Source organism: Chiloscyllium punctatum, chromosome 39 (assembly GCF_047496795.1).
Source record: "Chiloscyllium punctatum isolate Juve2018m chromosome 39, sChiPun1.3, whole genome shotgun sequence".
Taxonomy (NCBI): Eukaryota; Metazoa; Chordata; class Chondrichthyes; order Orectolobiformes; family Hemiscylliidae; genus Chiloscyllium; species Chiloscyllium punctatum.
Window position 1 is genome coordinate 19972815 of NC_092777.1, and position 23015 is coordinate 19995829.

The window sequence follows — 23015 nt, forward strand, 5'->3', positions numbered from 1 at the left end:
TGATTTCTGGCATTAGGTTGCAATATAAATGCAGGTTGCTTTTAAATTTCCCATCCTGCCCTGTGTTCTGTTTATAAAACCGTAAGATGTACAAGCAAAAGTAGGCCGGTGTTATATTGGAATGGACAAAGTCAGAAGTCACACGACACCAGGTTATGGTCCTACAGGTTTTTTGAGATCACAAGCTTTTGGAGTGCTGCTCCTTCATCATCCTGACAAAGGAACAGTGCTCCAAAAGCTTGTGATTTCAAATAAACCTTTTGGACTATAAGCTGGTGTTGTGACTCCTGACTTTGACAGAACCAGAAGAGTTAGAGGAACTTGGTTGAAAAGTCTATTAACTCATTATAAGTGGTGGAAATGCAAGTGGAACAGGGTAGGACTTCCAGTTGCTTCTTATACCTCCGCATGGGTCTGTAAGAAATCCCAGTTGGGAGATTGGTGAGGTTCCTATTTCTCTTACGGTGTAGCAGTGATACCAGTTTCACCTGTAACCTGCAGGTGGCAACTTGATGCTGCTGTGTCACTCTGAGGGGAATTCTCCAACTTTATTCCCCTGGAGTGGGCTTTCCAGTTTAACTTGGAAGTATTACTTTGAGCTCTCCAGTTTCCAGAAGGAAACCTTTAATGCATCCACTGGATAAAATTGTCACAGTTGCCTTACTACACCTGAGTATCCACACAGGGCTCTGAGTAGCATACTTCCACAGCTCAGTAGCATTTCTTGACATGAATCAACAATGAACTTCTTTCTCTTTCAGTGTGCCCACTATTCTTTGTTATACCTTGGACAATTTCAAAGGTTATCTATGAGAATGAATGGTAAGATTTACTAAAAAGGAAATTAATTCCTTTATAACACTATAAATAGTTGAATCAGTGTATTGTTTTACATTCTTGAAACATATTCAATCACCTTTGAAGTTTGGGTCACATATAGACAGGATTGGGGGTGGAGGGGACTGGTTAAAAAGGCATTTAGCACGCTTGTCTTCATTACTCAGTCCTTTGAGTACGGCAGTTGGGACGTCATGTTGAAGTTGTACAAGACATTGGTGAGATTTCTTCTGGAACACTGTGTCCAGTTCTCGTCACCCTGCTATAGGTAGGATATTATTAAGGTGGAGAGGATTCAGAAAAGATTAATCAGGATGTTGCTGGGTATGGAAGATTTGAATTATAAGAAGAGCTGGATGGGCTAGGACTATTTTTAGTCGAGCATAGGAGGTTCAGAGGTGATAGAAATTTATGAAATCCTGAGGGGTATAGATAGGGTTAATGGTGGCTGCCTTTTCCCTAGAATGGGGAATTTCAAAATTAGGGACTCATTTTTTTAAGGTGAGAGGAGAGAGATTTAAAGACATCATGAGGGGTAAGGTTTTACAGAGGGGGAGGTCCGTGTGTGAAATAAACTTCCTGAGGAAATGGTAGATGTGGGCACGGTGGGATCAGTTTAGTTTGCAATTATGTTCAGCATGGACTGGTTGGACTGAAGGGTCGGTTTCTATGCTGTATGACTCTATCTAGCAATCTCTCCGACTTTTCAATGAAATGCAGGAAATGTTTCTAAACTGATCACTGACCTCTCTCCCATTAGTCTTTCTCTCTCACTTCATTGCTAATGTTGGTATCTCTCTTAATCTTGTAAATAGTCTGGTTATCAAGGTCCTTTTGTGCATTTCTTTTCCTGCTGATGTTTCAAATTAACAATTTGAAGGTCACCGTTACATCCAACTAATAATAACTTGGTTCCAATATCTTCCTCTTCCCACTATGCTCACTCCAATGCAATCAAGGTTCCTTGCACAATCTCCTTGGGGTTTTCCTGGCAGTATTCCCATCTGAGACTCCTGTTCCTACCACAAGCCTCAGCCTTTATAATTATAGTTTGTCCTTGCTGATTCGCTGATTTACCCAGCCTTACCTATAACACTTTACAACCTTTAAACGTAGTCCTTAATCTTCCTTAACCTGAGAAATGTACTAGCATCATTTACATGTTAAGACACAGACAGAGTCAATTAGTATATCATTTCTGTGCCAGTCCTAAAACAAAAGAACACTTTTTAAGAATGCATTGTTACATTTACATGTTGGCCTGGTAAGCAGGAGTAAATGTGAGGAAGCTAGCTTTATGATTTTGAGTGAAGTTACAATCCACAGGACTTTAGCCCCAAGCCATTTCTAGGTGTGCCATGATTGCAATGGCAATGGGAAGAAACATTTTGTGTTGAGTCCCTGCCTTTCCTGATGCCAAGGAATGTAAAACAGCCTTGTTGCATGCTAAACATGAGGTCTTACCAGCCATTTTTAATTGGGTATAATTGTGGCCTTCTAAACTTTCAGTATAAGGTGGTGTTTCAGTGATTAGAAGTATAAACTATTGAAAATATTCAACAGGTCTGGCAACACCATGGAAAGAGAAATAGATTTAATGCTTCAGGTTGATGTCCTCCTCCCCTCGTATTCCTTTCTCCCAGGATGCTGTCAGACTTACTGTATATTTTCCAAAGTTTTTCTGTTTTTATTTCTCATTTCTGTCTTCTGACACTTTTCGCTGAATGCAGTTTCTTTTATTCACTCATGAGATGTGGGCATCACTGGCTGGGCCAGCATTTATTGCGCATCCCTAGTTGTCCCTAAGGAGGAAGTGGTGAGCTGCCTCCTTGAATCCCTCCATTCCATTTAATGTTAGTGGACCCACAATGCCCTAAGGGAGGAATTCCAGGATTTTTATCCACTAAAAGTGAAGGCGATATATTTCCAAGTCAGGATGTAGGGACTGGGAGGGGATCTTCCAGGTGGTGGTGTCCCCATATATCTGCTACCCTTGTCCTTCTAGACAGTTGTGGCTGGTGTCTATCTAAGGATCTTTGGGAAATTTCAGCGGTCCATCTTGTAGATAGTACACTCTGCTGCTACTGAGCATCGGTGGTGGAGGGAGTGGAATCTGTGGGTAAGGTGCTAATCAACCAGGCTGCTACTTTGTCCTGGATGGTGTCAAGCTTCCTGAATATTGCTAGTGCTGCACCCATCCAGACATGTGGGGAATATTCAGTCGCACTCCTGACTTATTCCTTGTAGATGTTGGACAGGCTCTGAGGAGTCAGGAGGTGAGATATTTATAGATTTGTAGAGATGTACAGCATGGAAACAGACTCTTCGGTCCAACTCTTCCATGCCGACCAGATATCCTAAAATAATTTTAGTCCCATTTGCCAGTATGTGACCCGTATCTCTCTGAAACCTTCCTATTCATATACTCCTCCAGATGCTGTTATATGTTGTAATTGATTTTCATTTCATATATTCTTCTTTAACATAATACTGATGTACCAAATACCTAATTATGTGCTAGACACTAACGCACCAGCAACCACACAAGAGTGTAAAAAAAATGTATGTCCAAAAGAAATGTAAGCTGGAATAGACCGTTTGGTTCTTTAAGTCTACTCTGCCATTCTGAAATATCTTGGCTGATCAATTTGTAGCCTCCCTTCTTGCAGAGTCCAGTGAATGAATGAAAAGCACAGTGTAAAAGCAGAGCATAAATTCATTAATGGCTCAGGAAAAGATCATTCATCCCATTGTATACACGCCAGTTCACATCTGGAGACCAAAAGACATGAGAGAAAGTTAGAATATGTTAACAACAACGAAAAAGTGCATCATTTCCGAAACTTCTGAGAATTAATATTTTTTTAGAAAATTATGATTTACAGAAATGTTTTGTGTATCAGGTGCTGGGGAACAAACAAGCACATGGGAATCTGGTGGATCATCAGGGGGCCTGTGATATTTGCAATAATAGTGAGTATTGAAGGTAGCCTTCTATTGGTGTATGTGTAAGTAAATTTTTTTTAAACAATTTAATTCTCACCTATCCAATTGTTTTCGCATTCTGTTCAATGAGCAACCTCACTTATACTTCAGAAATGCTGGATATGGTCTTTACTGAACATAATGGGTTTGGAGTCCAATGATTTACACAAATAATTAAACCACACTCTCAGGCTTTATTGTGTATAAACATATCTAATACACTGTCCTCAAGCCCTAGAACACAGAAACATAGGCCCAGATGTTTTCACAGCCAGATAGTTGCTCCTGTACAGAAAGGAGTTTCCCAGTCAGAACCTGCAGAATCTCATTGGAGCAGACTCTGAAGGAATAGTGAGAGAGATTGCAGATTCCTGCTGGGAAAATTTCCTTACACTTGGAACCCTCTGAAGTATCTGTTTAAATCAAATAATTTAGACAATTCTGGCTAACTTAAGTGAATAGTTTCTCAAGGGAGGGTGGCACTGTTTCAGTGGTTAGCATTGCTGCCTCACAGCGCCAGGGATCCAGGTTCGATTTGTGCCTCAGGCAACTGTCTGTGTTGAGTTTGCACATTGTGCTCATGTCTGTATGGGTTTCCATCAGGTGTTTGTTTCCTCCCACAGTCCAAAGAAGTGCAGATTAGGTGGATTGGCCATGCTAAATTGTTCATAGTGTCCAGAGGTGTGTAGGTTAGGTGGGTTAGCCATAGGAAATATAGGGTTATGCAAATAAGGTGGGAGACTGGGTGGGATGCTCATCAGAGGGTGCAGACTTGATGAGCTCTTTCTGCATTGAGGAGATTCAATGATCCTGTGAAAGTCATACAATGAAACACATTGCCTAATTCCTGAAGAGCTATTCAACTGACCCCATACTTGACTCACATCCGTCTAAGTACACCTTCCCCAGACCACTTGCACCTCAAGCTCGTTGACTTGATATTGCCACCCCAGAAACGTCAAATTCTCTCTTTCTTCTCGCTCTCTCCTTTCTTCCTCTGCTCCAGACATAATATTCCTCTGACCCCAAACCCTCCCCACTCTGGACCCAAAACCTCCACTTCTTCTGCCCATTTCCTTAGTTTCAGACCCCATTCTGTCTTCCTTGTACCTGCCACTAATCCCTTCATTCCACATCCAGGGACCCAGCTGCTCTTCCTGCTCCTGACCAACTGCCATCCATTCCCTGCACCAGATCTGATCTTCCAATACTGACCCTATCTCTATCCTGCACCTAGAATGCAACAGCACCCTGTCTCCTCCGCCAGACCCAGTCTCTCCCAGAACTTGACACCCACCCTCTGCCAGACCCCATTTCTCACATGCAACCTGACTTACATGAGATATTGCATTATATACCTGGCCCTTTTGCCACCTTGCATCCTGGCATCCTACCCCCCCAGTATCCTACCTCTACTCACTTGGCATCCTTACCGCCTACCACAGCACCACCTGGGAACCTAACCCTACCTCACTGAGCTATCGGAGGAAGTAGTAGAGGCTGTTAAAATTACAACATTTAAAAGGCATCTGGATGGGTATATGAATAGGAAGAGTTTTATAGGGATATGTTCCCACTGCTGGTAAATGGGACTGGATTAATTTAGGAAATCTGGTCGATATGGCCAAGTTGGACCAAAAGGTCTGTTTCCATGCCATACGTCTCAATGATTCTATTACTTTTCTTGACTTTTTATCCACCCAGCTATTTGGCACCCTACATCCTATCCTCCTGGCACCCTACCCCTCACCTTATATACTTACTGTTCGATAGCAGCTGTCAAAATGGCTATGTGTGATTCTGGACCTCTGAATTTCAAAATACAGCAACTGACTGTTTTGAAAAGTTGGTGAGTTAAATGAGTATGTTGAACTGTGTCCAACTTGGCTTGACAGTGAGCACTGTGATCTCTTCATCAGTACTCTGAGATTTATGATATAAGGCAGGCTGCATTCTAGGTATATCCATGCTTTTGGATTAGATTTATAGATTAGATTACCTACAGTATGGAATCAGGTCCTTCGGCCCACCAACCCTCCGAAGAGAAACCCACCCACACCCATTTCCCTCTGACTAAAGCACCTAACACTATGGGCAATTTGGAATGGCCGATTCACCTAACCTGCACATCTTTGGACTGTGGGAGGAAACCGGAGCACCCGGAGGAAACCCACGCAGACACGGGGAGAATGTGCAAACTCCACACAGATAGTCACCCAAGGCTGGAATCGAACTTGGGACCGTGAGGCAGCAGTGCCAACCACTAAGCCAGCGTGCCACCCACAAAGTAGACATAAACTACTCAAAGAGGAAAACATTTTCACAATATCATAACCAAAATTAATTGTATTTCAATGTGTGTTTTCTTCTTTCCTGCAGATGAATTTCTATATCTTCATAAAAATTTTGAAAATGTTGCTTTCAAAACTTAAAGCCCAACAAATGCGATTCAGTGATTACAAATACAGGTTTGTATCTTCATCCTAACACAAGTGGCCTACTGTCTTTGTGATACGTTGGTGGGTAGGAAATGGGTCTTGTGAAGCAGTGGTGATATCTTGATCTCTGTGGTAGATGACTTATGTTCAAATCCCATCTCAGAACCTGATGAGCACATAGATATCCAAAACATATTTGTTAGCAGCCTAGACATCCTTCCAATATACTTCTGGAAGGTGGCAAAGTGGGCAAGGTTTCTGCTTGTCTTGATGTGGACTGACACAAACTACAGCCCATGACAACAGGCTTTCAACCTGTTCCAGGAAAATCTAGCTTTTCAAACAGGAAAACAGCATATTCTTTGCCTGCATCATGTGCCACTAGGTATGAGCAAAGAAGAAGGAGGTACTTGCTTATGGACTATGAACCATAGTCCATAAGCAAGAATGATTGTCTCTCTATTACAGTCAGTGGGGCATATAACCTAAGATTCCCCACAGGCCCAACTGAACTAACTGCCCCACATGTTTATAATAAAAACTAACATGTACCTACCTCAGAGGTACCAGAAAAGAAACTTGGAGTTTCTTGACTGTCTAAGGTACTAACTTTCACTGGATGTAATAACTCAGGAAGCCTGAGTGGAAAGGAATATAGTTTGTGGTCGAACACCAAAATAGAGCCACTGCTCTTGGCACACAAAGGCTAGTCACTGCCCAAGGTAGACAGTTCTGGAGACCCATCCTGAGTCTACCATATAAAGGGCTCAAGTAATGAGTTCCAAAAAGGCAGGCAAAGGGAACTCATACTCAACAAGTTCCCTGAGGATATTAATTAATGATTCTCCATGGACTTTGAAGTGGTAATTATGCAGGTTTATGGTAGTTACTGTAGTTACTCACCAATATCATGGCAGCAAGGCCAGCTTTCATCTCTCTACATTGATACAGAGACTGTTAGGAGCACATTCACTTTAGGTCTTGCCTCCGATCAGTTCCTTTTTTAATGTGACCAAGTGTCTTATACAGTCCTCAGTCAAGTGTTAACCCTTTAAGACTCAAATGTGTAAGTGTCAGGATTAGAGCTGATCAACTAAGGTACGTTGTTTCATCATGACCATGTTCTTGCTACACTTCCTCCCAGGTTACCAATTGTGTAGATGATGTGATTACAGTTGATGTAGTGTCTATGGATTTCAACAAAGTCTTTGACAAGGTCTGTTACAGGAGGCTGATAAAGAAGGTACAAAGGCTCATGGGATCCAGGGTAACTTGGCAAGTTGAATCCTAAATTGGCTAATTAACAGGAAATAGAGGATAGTGCTAGAAGGCTGTTAGAGTGACTGGAGACCAGTGTCCAAGAGCACACTGAAGGGATCAGTACTAAGTCCCTCATTGGTCATAGCATATATAAACAATATAGGAGGGAATGTGGGAGGGATGTAAGTAACTTTGGTGGTGACATGAAGATTGGCTGGCTGGTTGATAGTGAGAAGAAGATTTTATTTATTTATTTATTTGTGCACGCATCTTTATTCAATTTCCACCACCAGGAAGATATGAAAAACACCCAGGTGGCCAGTGACAAGCACTGCCCTTCACATCAAAGGGCAATGCTGTGTGATCAAAACAGTGAAGGGGAGGGTAGGGACTAAATCAAAATAGAGTTGGACGGGGAAATAATGCACTCCACTCCCTGCGGCGCCCACCTCTCCCTGAACAACTCTAGGGTGTTGGTGGACACCGAGTGCTCCTTCTCCAGAGACACCCGGGCTCTAACGTAACCACGGAAGAGGGGCAGGCAGTCGGCCCTAACGACCCCCTCCACGGCCCGCTGCCTGCACCTGTTGATGGCCAGTTTGGCCAGGCCCAGGAGCAGACCCACGAGGAGGTCTTCGGACCTGCCCTCCCTCCTCCGTACCAGGTGCCCGAAGATCAGGAGCGTGGGAGTGAAGTGCAACCAAAAGCAGAGGAGAAGGTTTTTAAGAAAATCAAAAAGGGAGTGCAAACGCCCACACCCAATATATACATGGTCCACGGACTCCACAGCACCACAGAACAATCAATTGGGCTGTGAGTCCGTGAACCACCGCAATCTGCGGTTGCAGGGGACTGCTGCGTGCAGCACCCTCCACCCCAGATCCCCGAGAGAAAGGGGATCTCCCGCGTAGAGAGACCTCCACTGGGGATCTCCACCGCCCGGTGGAAAATGGGCACGCCAAGGCGTGTCCGAACGGTGGATGAGGGAGAAGAGGTGGACGGTGTGCAGCAGCAGTCTATATAGGGCGAAGAAGATCTTAGGTTTTTGGAAATTATAGATGTTTGGCCATATGGGCAGATGAGTGGCAGGTGGAATTTAAACCCAATAAATGTAAAGTCATGCACTTTTGAAGAAGTAATAAGGCAAGGGAGTTCTCATTGGGGCAGACTGCTGGGAAGCCCTGAGAAACAGTGAGAACTTGGAGTGCTTGTGCACAAATTCCTGAAGAAGATAGGATGGATGTAGTTAAGAGGGGATCTGGGATGCTTGCGCTTATCAGTCAAGGTATAGATTATAAGAGCAGGCAAGTTATGTTGAAACTGTGCAGGATTTTGATTAGTTCAAATCTAGAGTACTGTGTACAGTTCTAACATTCTACGATATAGGAAATATGTGATTGCATTGGGCGGGGGTGGTGCAGCAGAGAGTCACCAAGATGGTGGCTGGGTTGGAGTGTTTCAGTGAAGAAGAGAGGCTGGATAAACTCTGGTTGTTTTCTGTAGAGCAGAGATGGTTAAAGGGAGACCTTAGAGGTGTGGAGGATTTGAGGGGTATGGACAGGGTGGATAGAAAGTAGCAGTTTCCCTTATTTCATGTGTCAATAACAAGGGGACCCACTATAAAGTGAAAGGTAGAAGGATTTGATGAAACTGTTTTTCACCCGGGGGTGATGGGAATCTGGAATGCACTGTTTGGGAGGGTAGTCAAGGCAGAAAACCTCTCAACTTTAAAAAATATATGGTGAATGCTTGAAGTGTCGTAACATTCAAGGCTACAGGCCAATTGCTGGGAAATGGGACCAGTGTAGATTTGATATGGCTTTGGTGGTACAGACTTTTTGGGCCAAAGGACTGTATGACTTTGTTACTTGTTTGAAAGGGTGAAAAGCTCAAGCAGAAGGTTGTAGCATAACTGATGGGACAGAGTCAGAATGCGAGAGGATCAAGTACTATCACCATCTTCACTTGCCACAGACTAAGCAATGAACATTGCCATAATGACCAGAACTCACTGCTTCGTGATATACGGAAGATGCTCTCTGTGGTTAGATCCTATTGTCTCTGAGCACTTACTACCTTGGAGAAAGTGAGGATTGCAGATGTTGGAGATCAGAGTCGAGGATTTTGCTACTGGAAACGCACAGCCAGTCAGGCAGCATCTGAGGAGCAGGAGAGTTAACGTTTTCATCATAGCTCGCATTCCTGATAAAGGGCTTAAGCTCGTAATGCAGATTCTGATTAGACTCCCTAAAGTGTGGAAACAGGCCCTTCGGTCCAACAAGTCCACACCAACCCTCTGAAGAGTCACCCACTCATACCCATTTCCCTCTGAACGATGCACCTAACACTATGGGCAATTTAGACGGCCAATTCACCTGACCTGCTCTGGACTAGCTTTAATCATGCTCGCTGCAGACAATAGTGTCCTCCTTCCCCAGCTTCCAGCCAATCACAGTGTGGCCAGCACCTGCTGGACTATTCAGATTCTTTAAAATAGCAGAGAGCATAAAGTTCATGCGTTCCTGCTGAAACATGCCAGTTCATGATTCACGATTCTTCAGCCTGGTTTTACGGGCTCTTGAATTTCACCCTGCACTGTCTCTCTGTATCATTGATGAATGTTCTACTCCATCTCTATAAATATGATTTAATCCTTCTTAGTAATGTTCGTCCTTCATGGAAATCGTGTCGAGACAAATTGTTTGGGGATCTTTACTGAAGTCACTGCCAGATATCAAATGCCAAAGATGGGATTACATTAGAATTAAAGGCTCCACAAGGCAGTGTTTATGCATTTCCTCCATTTTAACCTTGTATGGTCTGACAGTCAGCTTCACTCAGTTACTCCCAAAGGATACTGAGTTCAAGCACCACTCCAGAACTCGGGAAGAGCGGATTCAGTCAGTGTTCCTGCTTCATTGCATTTTAGTGACACAAGTGGGAAAACTCATGTGCAGATTTTACAGTAATCAAATTCAGGCGTGAGGTATATTGCCATTCACGTGAGAGGTTACAGAATTGTGAAACCATGCCCTCGGAAGGAGACATTCTCTTGAGGACTGAAGGGGAAGTAAAGAAATATCCTTAAGGATTTGGTATTTATTATCAATGTATAAACTGCTCGAGGAATGCATAATTTATCACTAAAACAAGTGTCAGAGCTTTTGGAAAATATGCTTCCAATTATTTTATGGTGAGCCATTAATTTTAGAAGAAATGATTTTGGATTGGGCTGAGATTAAGGATGTCTCTGTCTCCTGCTGGTTGATTGGCATTGCTATCCTGGGATAGGCAGATTACCAACTGTGCAACTTAAGTTGGAAAGTAACTAAAGTGATGTATTTCTCAAACATTAGTGTGCCAGCTATCAGACAGAGAATTTTAAAATGTTCTATTCCAGTAGAATTGAGGCCTTCTAACTTAAAGAATTCCCCCAAAAACCAAAAGCATTTTTTTGTCACTCCAATGTTTTAGGTTGGCCAGATCGACCCTGGTTCTGATACCTCTGCTTGGGATCCATGAGTTTGTATTCATCTTCCTGATAGACGAGCACATTCCGGGTATCCTGAAGCAAATCCGACTCTTTATTCAGCTCGCGATCAGCTCCTTCCAGGTACAAGCAAGATTTCTTCAATAATATTCTGGGTATTTATGTGAGTAAGATGCGTATTAATTCTTTGGCCAGAATGTTAAGAATGGTGATGAGCTATTTAATTTATTAAAGCTCATATTTCAAACACAGTTTCTAGGCTAATCTATATCAAGTCACTGTGACTTATTTACTTTACTGAGTCTTGGCACGTGGGACTGGCATGTATTCCCTAACCTAGTTGATATTGAGGTTCTGGCAGTGGGATTTCCAATTGAACTGTTGTGGTCTTTGTGGTGCTAGTGGTCGAATGCTCTAAGTAGGATTTTGACTTGAGTGACAAGGAAGAAATGGTGAAATATGATCAAGTGGGGATGGCCTCTGACCTAGAGGGAAACTTTCACATGATGATGTTTCCAAACACTCATTACTTAGTCCTTCTAGGTAGCACAGATTCAAGAGCTTGAAGCTTAGGAGGCAAGCTGCTGCCATGTATCATATCAAGAGTTAGCACTGTACTCCTTGTACAATGGAAGAGGTTAACATATAGGCTTTATTCTCAAATGACGGGCTAAATGTTGAGGTACAGTAGTTCTGGGTGGCACAGTAGCTCAGTGGTTAGCATTGCTGCCTCTCAGCACCATGGACCCAGGTTCGATTCCCAGCTCAGGTGATTGTCTATGTGCACATTCTCCCTGTGTCTACGTGGATTTCCTTCGGGTGCTCTGGTTTCCTCCCATAGTCCAAAGATGTGCAGGTCAGGTGAATTGGCTGCGCTAAATTGCTCGTAGTGTTCAGGGAGATGTAGGTTAGCTTCATTATTCATGGTTAAATATAGGGTAGGGGGAATGGGTCTGGGTGGGTTACTCTTTGGAGGGTCAGTGTGGACGGGTTGGGCTGAAGGGCCTGTTTCCACACTAGGGATTCTATGATTCTGTGGTATAACATAGTGGTCTTACATGCAAAACCAAAAATAGTAAATCACAATATTGACCACAAAAGGATTTAATAATTCATTGTGTGCACCTGAAACATAAGTACAATTGTTATTAGAAATTTGTTAAAACCCAACTGATTCACTCATGTCCATGTCCTGTCACCCTCTTACAATTTGACCAATGTGCAACTTTAGTTTTATATTGAGGTTGCCTCTTGATGCTTTCTAACGTGGTCTGACCAGTCATTTAGTTGTAAAAGCACTCACCACTCTTGTGATGTTGCAGCTGGGGTGCCATCCTTGCTCTCAATGTCCGCATCCTGAAAACAAATATTTCAGAAAAGCTTTGAGCACCTACATGGAAAAATGTGTTTTAAAAAGAAACTGCAGATGCTATGCAACTCCAACACGCTGGTAGAATATTCTCTGTTGAATGACATTTAACAGCATGATCCATTTACGGAAGAAATAGATCAACACCGGAATATTTATTTGGTTGATTATATTCTTTCTGTATGTCATTGCTGTGGTACAGTACCAAGTGGTGATGGGACAACATGTGGCTTGATATTAAGTAGACAATGTACAGCAAGTGGTAATTCACTAAATATTAGATCAAAAACTGTGTTTGTCATTTATTTTTAATTCTGGCACAAAGCACACCTCTGGTACTTGACTATATTCTTGTGTATAAAAATAAACTGAACCAAAAGGGAGGGACCATCTTGGTATTATTTCAGTCACAGATTGTCTGTGGGCTGAGGAAATCCCACGGGGGGAATGGTGAAAAATCAAAATGAATCATACTGAAAAATAATCCATTGCAATCAACTGTTACTATATCAGGCCAACAACAGCATTCAGTTACATTTCATATGCGTAAATTGAGTTCTTCACCTCAGCCACATAATGATAGCATATGCGAACACCTTTACAAAAAAACACATAATGATAGTGAAAACTATTGCTCTGACAGCAGTGATGGTCATCCCTTCACATAAACATTTTGAATCTGTCTATCTCACTTAGGAAATCACAGTTCAACAACATTTTGTTTTAAAAGAAAGTCAATAGTATCTCATTTTTCTAACCTAGAGCCATCTTGTTATTAACATCTGTCCCTCTGCAAAGATCTCTCATCAAAACCTCAAGTGATTTTTCAACCTGTTTAGCTGAAAATTAAGGATCAGTCAACACTGTCTTTCTTTGGTAGTTAAAGGTAAAACTAGGGGTTAAAGAAATACCTGGCCATACCACACTGGATCTTCCATTTATCTAGGACCTTTCATATCCACCAGATGCCAAAAAGAGTTCCACAACTGGTTGGCTATCAGTTGAAACAGTGACCTTGCAACCAGCAGAAGATCCCACCAGTAGCAATTGATAAATAATCAGATAATGTACATTAGTGGAGTTGGTTGAGGATAATTGTTGGACATTGGGCAAACTTTGCTGTTTTTCTTTGAATGGTGCTTTGGCATCTTACATTTATTGGATCAGATAGATTGGGTTTCACAGCCCTTCCAATTTGCAGCACTTAGGATCCAAAACTAACATCCAATTTTATATTAAATTGGCTGTATTTAGTGCATTGTCCAACTTATGAAGTCCTTTAGGACTTGAGTGAAGAATCAGTTGTACCTTCATTTTTATTCAAGCCTTATCTAGCAGTTCCACAACAGACTGAAACTGCCTGTACTTGCATTCCCTTAATAAACAGCTTACATTTAATCACTGACTTAAAATTGTCATCATTGTGGACAAATTTGACTCCTAACTTTTGTGCCAACGCTTCATCATTGACCTTTTTGAATTGACTAAGGAAAACTGCTGAATGATACAGGTCACATGTTGAACCTGCTCTTAATAACCCTTTCAAACTAAACCGAAGACTATGTCTGTCAATGATACATGATGCCACTGTAAAGACTTTATGTGCAGATTGTAGGAGTTTCAATGTTATAGTTACTGCAATATCAATGTAAGGTAAAACAAAAGGTTTGGAAACTTCCTTAATCATGGCTGATTTTTTACAAAAAAAGAGTACGATGGAATGAGATTCCAGTGCAAGCCTGTTACAACAAAATAACCCTCGGTGAACCAATTTTTGAAAAGTTGAATTTGGTTTGTGGATGCATAGACATGGTTACATTTATTGCCCAGCTCTAATTGCCCTAGAATGCAAGTTCTCTCAAGTCTTAAGGGACTTTATAAGTTGGTTAGTGCTCTGAATGGTGAACTGTACAGGAACAAATATATATTTTTAATATAACAAATTTGAGGAAAACTATTTTTCTTTATTTACAATACTATATCTGCACCTAATTGACTAATCTATGCCAAATCCACTACAGCTTTAGTACACTGTTAAGTGGAAAGTATCTGGCAACAATTCAATGGACAACAATAGTCTTTTCTTCCCCTGCAGGGTTTTCTGGTGGCCTTGCTATACTGCTTTGCCAATGGCGAGGTAAGGAATTGATTGAATATAGTCTCATTGTACACATGTCTCCATAATAACGGTGTGTTAATTGTGATAATAAATTTTGTGTCCACAGTGAACCAGGGATACTTCAGGTTGGATACTTTGGAACAATTTTTCAACTGACCGTAAATAGATCAGTTGGATTATTTTGAAGAAAATTGCAGATGGCACAAATACCTTATTGCTTTATCTGATTTATCAGTGGTTTTATTTACTGATTTTAATATAAGACCACCAAACATTTTTATACTGTCTGCAATTTGTATATGTGCTTTTTCTGTCTAAGAGCAAAATAAAGCTGGACCATCTTTGTGCGCGCATGTATGAATGTGCACACTTTCCCCACCTCTGTGTTTGGCTTTGTGTCTATCTGCATGTCCTATGCAAGTGCTCCCTCTGCTGGACTGAGCTTTTTATGTACACCATGCACTATGTACTATGCAACCTTTTCAGTAGAGAGCATGCACACATTGGGTAGACTGGGCACCTCCTAGCAAAGCGCTTTAGGGAACATCTCCGGGACACCCGCACCAATCAACCACACCGCCCCGTGGCCCAACATTTCAACTCCCCCTCCCACTCTGCCGAGGACATGGAGGTCCTGGGCCTCCTTCACCGCCGCTCCCTCACCACCAGACGCCTGGAGGAAGAACGTCTCATCTTCCGCCTCGGAACACTTCAACCCAAGGGCATCAATGTGGACTTCAACAGTTTCCTCATTTCCCCTTCCCCCACCTCACCCTAGTTCTAAACTTCCAGCTCAGTAACTGTCCCCATGACTTGTCCGGACTTGTCCTACCTGCCTATCTTCTTTTCCCCCTATCCACTCCACCCTCTCCTCTTTGACCTATCACCTTCATCCCCTCCCCCACTCACCCATTGTACTCTATGCTACTTTCTCCCCACCCCCACCCTCCTTTAGCTTACCTCTCCACGCTTCAGGCTCACTGCCTTTATTCCTGATGAAGGGCTTTTGCCCGAAACATCGATTTCAAAGCTACTTGGATGCTGCCTGAACTGCTGTGCTTTTCCAGCTGCAGACTTTTTGACTCTGAATTTCCAGCATCTGCAGTCCTCAATTTTCTCTCAGTTCCTGCATTCATTGTCCACCAGCACCCTGGAAGCCTTCCATTACCAATGGCCACTGGGAGAATTGGAGTGTGTCATCAACCTTAGAAATATCACGTCAATCTGATTAGCTCAACTGAGGATATTTATATTTGGTTGCATTATATTAGTTGTGGGGGCACAATACCTGTTTTTTTCTAGTCCTCCTGCTAATTGAATCAACAGAGGGATAATTGGGTTGTTGTTTTAGGAGGTGCATGCTTGTCTGTGTGCCTCTGTGAATAAGTGCTCAAAAATGTGTAAAGGTTGGTTCCAGTTCAACATCTGGCTTCCTGGAACAAAAGAGTTAAAACATGCCGCAACGTTCTTAATTTACTTACACTGTAATGGATCAGCCATAGCATTTCTGTGTATATTTGGTGCTTATCCATAGAGCACTATCTTCGCATCATGACATTTTCGTGCAGAAGTCTCTCAGCAAGGTCCCATAATAGTAGAGCTTCTGGAGAAGCAGGTCTGCTCAGACAGCAACTCCCTAATTTCTGCATTTTCCTGCACATTTGCAGTCACAGCTAGTTGCTGTCTGATATTTTCTTGAACAGCAGAATGCTGATGTCCTCACAATTATGCTTATTGCAAAATACAGCCCATATTTATAAACTAGGGCGCCTACTTTTGTGAATGTGTGGCATTAAGGGACTGGTAAATGCAGGAGTAGCGTGCCATCAATGTCACAAAATTTCGTCAGTGACCTTAAAATATGTGTATCATAGAATTATTTTTAAATTTATTTGATGCCCTCTTTACACATTGTTGGGGATGAAATGAATTACAAAGCGGGTGACTCGCTTGTAACGATCTAATTTAGAGAAACAATGAATCGTGCCACACAAACTTTGAGTTATTGATTGTGTATTTGTGAGGTCATGGGGAGAGACAAGTTGACCCAATGGTCACCAGTCACACTGATGAGATACAGAGAGTTGTGTGATTATATAGGTTACAGTCACTTAACAATTAGCAAACCGTTAATTGCAGGATAATGAGTAAGTAGGCACTTTGCCCAGTCAGTAGCCCCAGTCACTTGATGTCTGGACAGTGCTAGTTAGTGGCTGATAAGCAAGTGTTAGTATGACAATGGATTCTTGCAAAAGAAGGACATTCCAGTGCTGGGAAAGAGTTCACTAATCAGGTGTTAGTACAGCTATAAGGTCAACCACCTCCCTTAACAAACTTAACAAGCTGACACTAACATGAGATTTAAAATGGATTCCAGGCTTTTAATATGTGACAAGATGACTGCTTTGGTTGTCAAGCAAATTCTTATTTTATTTTCATTTTCCTGCAGGTCCAAGCAGAGTTGAAAATGCGATGGAGATGCTGGCTGCTGGTAAATCACTTTGAATGTACCAGCTGTGTCTTTGGCAAACACTTCACGTATCTGGGGAAATGCCCCAAACCCAGGTCCAACAGTTACATCTACAATAGCAGCTCCTACTATAGTGATACCAGGACGTCCAGCATGCAACTGAACACAGCACCAATGACAGAACTGCAAGCACACAAAGCTATTCCAATGGAACAGTTCATCCAGACTCGTGTGTCTGAGAGCAGCGAAGGAGAAGCAGACATTGGAGAGAGCCAGATGTAAGGACAGATCTGGACAAACCACGTCCAACATTAAGTTTCGTAAACTGTGAAGTCTTTTAAAGTAAGAAGTGAGTTAGAGTCACAATCTGAACCTACTTTGTGACTGACCGCTTTTCATTGTAAATACTGAATTTTGCAAGTGACCAGGTTTATTTGGAAGGCATTTTAAAACCTTGCTCTTCCAATGTTCTGTCTTTGTAGAACTGGGCCTTGGACAGGAGAAATCTATCATTGAATTTTGGCCCACATAGACAACTGATGTCAGAAGAGTTGCTACAATTACATGTGTGTCTGTGTGAGTGAGTGAATGAATGAGTGTGTATTTGTGTGTGTGTGTGTGTGTGGGTAATTTGATTTAATTTTGATTTGATTTATTATTGTCACATCTACCTAGGTACAGTGCAAAGTGTTTTTTTTGTGTGCAATACAGGCAGATCATACCATACAAAGTGCATAAGGGTAATAGATCAGAGCAAGGAATACAATGTTACAGCTGCTGAGAAGGTGCACAAAGAATGAGGCCAGCATCCAATTTGAAATTTGAGAGGTCCATTCAGCAGTCTAATAACAGCAGGGAAGATACTGTTCTTGAAACTATTGGTACGTGTGCTTAAGCTTTTGTATCTTCTGCCTGATGGAAGAGGTTGGAAGAGATTATAACCAGGGTGGGAGGGGTCTTTGATCATACTGGCTACATTTTCAAGGCAGTGGGAAGTGTAGACAGAGTCAATGGATTGAAGCTTGGCTTGTGTGATGTGGGTTGTGTTCACAACTCTGCAATATTGTCTCTCTGAGTGAGTGAGTGGTATCTGTGTGTAAGTCTGTATCTGTGTCAGTGTGTTAGTCTGTGTGTCTGTAGCTGTGACTGTGGTTGTGTGTGAGAGAGTCGGTGTGTAGGGTTGGTCACAATGACTTCTGCCTGACACTCATTTTTCAGGTTCAGATTGATTGGTCAGTGCTTTAAGGAGCAATGTCACAGAGGAAAAAAAGAAGAAAATCCCAACTCAAGCATGGTCTGACCTCATCTACTTACTCTGGGAACAACTATAAGTTTACTTTTGTAATATATACCCACATCTGAACATGTGCCTCCTTCTTTGTGTTAAGCCAAGTGACCTCCTTCCTGCTTTAATATGTAAACCGTTACAGTCTTATCTTTTAGTATCAAGCCCTATAAGGTTTCATAATGATACCCAGCTTGTACATACCGTGCACTAAGGTAAACATTCCCCTCACCCCCAGTTTTGGGGCATTATCTAAAATATAAACTAATAAGCCATTAAATTTATGTATTTAATGTTATTGTTGTGAGCTTTTTTAAGAAAGAAAACTGTACTCATTTGAAATGTGCCCAGTCAATAAACTTTATTAAACTATACCCTGAAAGTCATTTGCAGAATCGCTAGCTCTCGGCTTTTGTTTGGCCTGAATCTTCTGGTCTGAAATCTGGGGTTTTCAACTAGAATCAGGCAAATACAGGGAGCTTCTATCCAAACCTCCAAGGCAGAAGCCTCCATCATTAAAACAATTGAGAGAAGGATTAGGAACAGCAGAGTAAATCACCACGGAGACCCCCCTCCCCATTTATGGTCATAGCTGTAATATTGCAGGCTTTAAGGTCCCACTGCCACTTTATCAGCTACTGAGAGAAGGTAATTAGGAAGGGGAGTAGTGTGTCATATCGGTGAGAGGCTGAGGGTACCAAAAGTTTGGAGGGAAGTGGGTGAGGAGGTAAAGTGGGTCAGGTGTTTGCAGGAGGGTGACATGTTAAGATATCCACGAAGGGGTGGTTGTATTGACTGTTGATTTGGGAGTGGGGCAAGTGAGCTGTTAGTCAATCAGTTTTCCATGGGGGGGGGTTCTCTACAGGCAGGATCTGTCATGTGTTTGTGGCATGGAATTCAGGAGTCCATGGGGAAGGGGGGGGAGGGAAGCTGATTCAGTGAGAGTGATTGGGTTGTATGTTTTATAGTTTAGTCAGGAGTTACAGTCAGCTTTAACTCCTATACATTTCCCTAGGTGGAAGGTAACTAAGTTGGAACCTTCCAAACTCTCTGACTTACCAGGTAATCATTACATTGGTTTATCAGACCAATTCCTTGGGTGGCAGGACAGACCTATGAAGAGGTGTTGGATGAATTGGAACTCTATTCACTGAAATTAGAACAATGAGGAGAGATCTCATGGAAACCTATATAATTCTCTACAGCAGTAAACATACAAAGGATTTTTGAGAGTCCAGAGCAGTCTAAGGACAGGCATTGGCCATGAGTAAGATGAGGAGAAATTTTCTCACCACGAGCCTGTGGAATTTATTGCCATAAAAAGCAGTTGAGTCCAAAATACAATAGCTGTTTTGCCTTTAGGGCTAAAAGGATCAAAGGGTATGGGAGAAAATGGGAACAGGATACTGAGTTAGATGTTTGGTCATGATCATGTTAAATGGCAAAACAGGGTGGAATGGTTTACTTCTGGTCCTATTTTCTACATCCATCAGTGACCCAATGCTTTGTCCCATCAGCCTCCCTCACTTAGCCAAGGCCTTACATTTAGATCTTGTTGACCCAGTTTTCAATGGCTGAACAAGTTGCCTCTCACTCCCTGGCACTCAACTTTCTCTTGGGAATTGGGGCTAAGATTCCCCATCAGGAAGGACTTAGGGATAACCTGGAGCAGAATTAGCTTCATACCCTGTTCTGCAAGAATGGGTGCATGTACATTTCAATGCCTTGTAACTGGCATTGATTTAAAGACAGCACAGTAACAGTTCTCTGCTGGGAAAAGTGGAAATGATCAAGGTGGAATTAATTGAGCTTGAGTTAATCAAAAATGAAACATCAAAATTCTTTGTAAATGCTGGAAAATTCTTGCATGAACTAGTTTTTTGGTTACCACAGGTGATAGGGTCTGTGAGCATTGGCCCAGTTTATCAGAGATTGAGTACTCTATCTGCAATCATTGAGCTATGACCAGGCTGTGTTACATCACTTTCATTCCTGATGAAGGACTTTTGCCCGAAACGTCGATTTTCCTGCTCCTCGGATGCTGCCTGATCTGTTGTGCATTTCCAGCACCGCTCTAATCTTGACCCAGACCAACAACAGTCCTTCTCTGCTGCAGGTCTCCACTCCACTCCTCCAGACACTCAGCCACACCAAGGTAAGTTGTGCTGCTCCAGGACTCGCTTTTCATCTTGCGATCTCCAGGACACATTTCCCCTTGCACTGCTCGAGGACACACTTGCCTTCATCCTGCTCCAGGACTCATTTCCCCTTGCGCTACTCTGGGACTCATTTCCCCTCACGCTGCTCTGGGACTCATTTCCCCTTGCGTTACTCTAGGACTCATTTCCCCGTGCGCTACTCCAGGACTCATTTCCTCTTGCGCTACTCTAGGACTCATTTCCCCTTGCGTTACTCTAGGACTCATTTCCCCGTGAGCTACTCTAGGACTCATTTCCCCTTGCGTTACTCTAGGACTCATTTCCCCTTGCGTTACTCTAGGACTCATTTCCCCGTGCGCTACTCTAGGACTCATTTCCCCTTGCGTTACTCCGGGACTCATTTCCCCTTGCGCTGCTCCAGGACTCGTTTCCCTCATCCTGTTCCAGGACTCACTTTCCCTCGTGCTGCTCTGGGATTTGTTTCAAGTTCCGCTGTTCCAGGACTTGCTTCCACTCACTGCTCCAGAACATGCTTGCCTTCGCACTGCTCTAGGACTCAGTTCCGTCATCCTGCTCCGTTACTTGTTACGACTTGCAGTGCTCTGTGACACACTTCCCTTCACGCTGCTCTGGGGACTACTTCCCCGAATGCTACTCCAGGACGGCTAAAAACGAGAACAAAAAAAAGAAAAGAAAGGAACAAATAGATGGGCCAGTGGAGCTCCAAATGGAGTGTCATAATGATTTTACTGCTAGCTAGACAGAGTCATAGAGTCACAGCGATATACAGCATAGAAACAGGCCCTTTGGTCCAACTCGTCCATGCTGACCAGATATCCTAACCCATTTATCAGCACTTGGCCCGTATCCCTCTAAACCCTTCCTATTCATATACCCATTCAGATGCCTATTAAATACTGCAATTGTACCAGTCTCTTGTAACTTGACCACTTCCTCTGGCAGCTCATTCAATACACACATGAAAAAGTTGCCCCTTAGGTCCCTTTTATATCTTTGTCCTCTCATCCTAAACCTCTAGTTCCCCTCTAGTTCTGGACTCTCCCACCCCAGGGGAAAGACTTTGTCTATTTATCCCATCCATGTCACTCATGATTTTATAAACATCTATAAAATTACCTCTCAGTTTCCGACGCTCCTGCAAAAATAGCCCCTTGTATAGGTGTTGGAGCAGATGTCCTTGAATTCCAGGAGCAGTAATTACTTGTTTATAACCTGCTGCATTGTTTTGGAATTTTGGGGAAAAAACAGATAAAAATAACAGCACTTTAAAAAGGAGGAAGAGACAAAGGTAGGGAGCACATGATCAGTAAACCAAATGAGAAACAAACAAGAAAGAGACTCCAGCAATTTTGCCTGGGCCCATTATACATTTACAGAATCCCTTTAGGTGATGTGGGCAGATTCAGTGCAGCCACATCTTATTGCACATCTGACATTGCTCTTTAAAAGTGGTGTTGGTGGATAGCCTTCTTGAACCGGGACAATCCATGTAATGACATTACTCCCATTTTGTGAGGGAGTAGCAGGAATTTGTGACAATAATAGAGCAGCCACATTCGTAAGAATGATGTGGAACATGGAAGGAATTTGAAGGTAGTGGTGTGTCTTTGTACCTGTTTGCATTTTCTTTTCAGCTTGAAAATGGCACTTACAGTAAGGTTGTTACAATGCGTTTTATAAATGGTACATAGAGAACAGTGGGAATAAATACTTAAGGCATAAGGTTAAGGGTTGCAATAAGTACGAATGTACAAATTAGGCAAGGGAGTAGGCTATTCATCTCATTGATTCTGCACTGTTAATCAATAATATCAAAGCTGAACTGTTTGCAACATCAAATCCACATTCCCACCTACCTCTGATACAATACACCCACTTACATAATAAGAATTTATTTACATAGAAAATAGAACATAGAAAAAATACAGCGCAGTACAGGCCCTTTGGCCCTCGATGTTACACCGATCCAAGCCCACCTAATCTACACTAGCCCACTATCCTCCATATGCCTATCCAATGCCCGTTTAAATGCCCATAAAGAGGGAGAGTCCACCACTGCTACTGGCAGGGCATTCCATGACCTCACGACTCGCTGAGTAAAGAATCTACCCCTAACATCTGTCCTATACCTACCACCCCTTAATTTAAAGCTATACCCCCTCGTAATAGCTGACTCCATAAGTGGAAAAAGGTTCTCATGGTCAAACCTATCTAAACCCCTAATCATCTTGTACACCTCTATCAAGTCACCCCTAAACCTTCTTTTCTCCAATGAAAACAGCCCCAAGTGCCTCAGCCTTTCCTCATACGATCTTCCTACCATACCAGGCAACATCCTGGTAAACCTCCTCTGCACCCGTTCCAGTGCCTCCACATCCTTCCTATAGTATGGCGACCAAAACTGCACACAATACTCCAGATGCGGCCGCACCAGAGTCTTATACACTGCAACATGACCTCTGGACTCTGGAACTCAGTTCCTCTACCAATAAAAGCCAGTACGCCATATGCCTTCTTCACCGCACTATTTACCTGGGTGGCAACTTTCAGAGATCTGTGTACATAGAACATAGAACATAGAA

The 23015-nt window shown here is 42.5% G+C and overlaps 1 protein-coding gene across 1 annotated transcript in view; it reads left to right on the forward strand.

Annotated features, from left to right (window-relative positions):
- glp2r (glucagon-like peptide 2 receptor) overlaps positions 1-18595 on the forward strand; it is a 65074-nt gene extending 46479 nt beyond the window's left edge. Inside the window, exons 8-13 of the mRNA XM_072558256.1 lie at positions 762-822; positions 3741-3810; positions 6202-6290; positions 10995-11133; positions 14475-14516; positions 16948-18595. Coding sequence (XP_072414357.1) covers positions 762-822; positions 3741-3810; positions 6202-6290; positions 10995-11133; positions 14475-14516; positions 16948-17250 — 704 coding nt within the window. The 3' untranslated portion in view covers positions 17251-18595. The remainder of the gene's footprint in view (positions 1-761; positions 823-3740; positions 3811-6201; positions 6291-10994; positions 11134-14474; positions 14517-16947) is intronic.
- The last annotated feature ends 4420 nt before the right edge of the window (positions 18596-23015 follow it).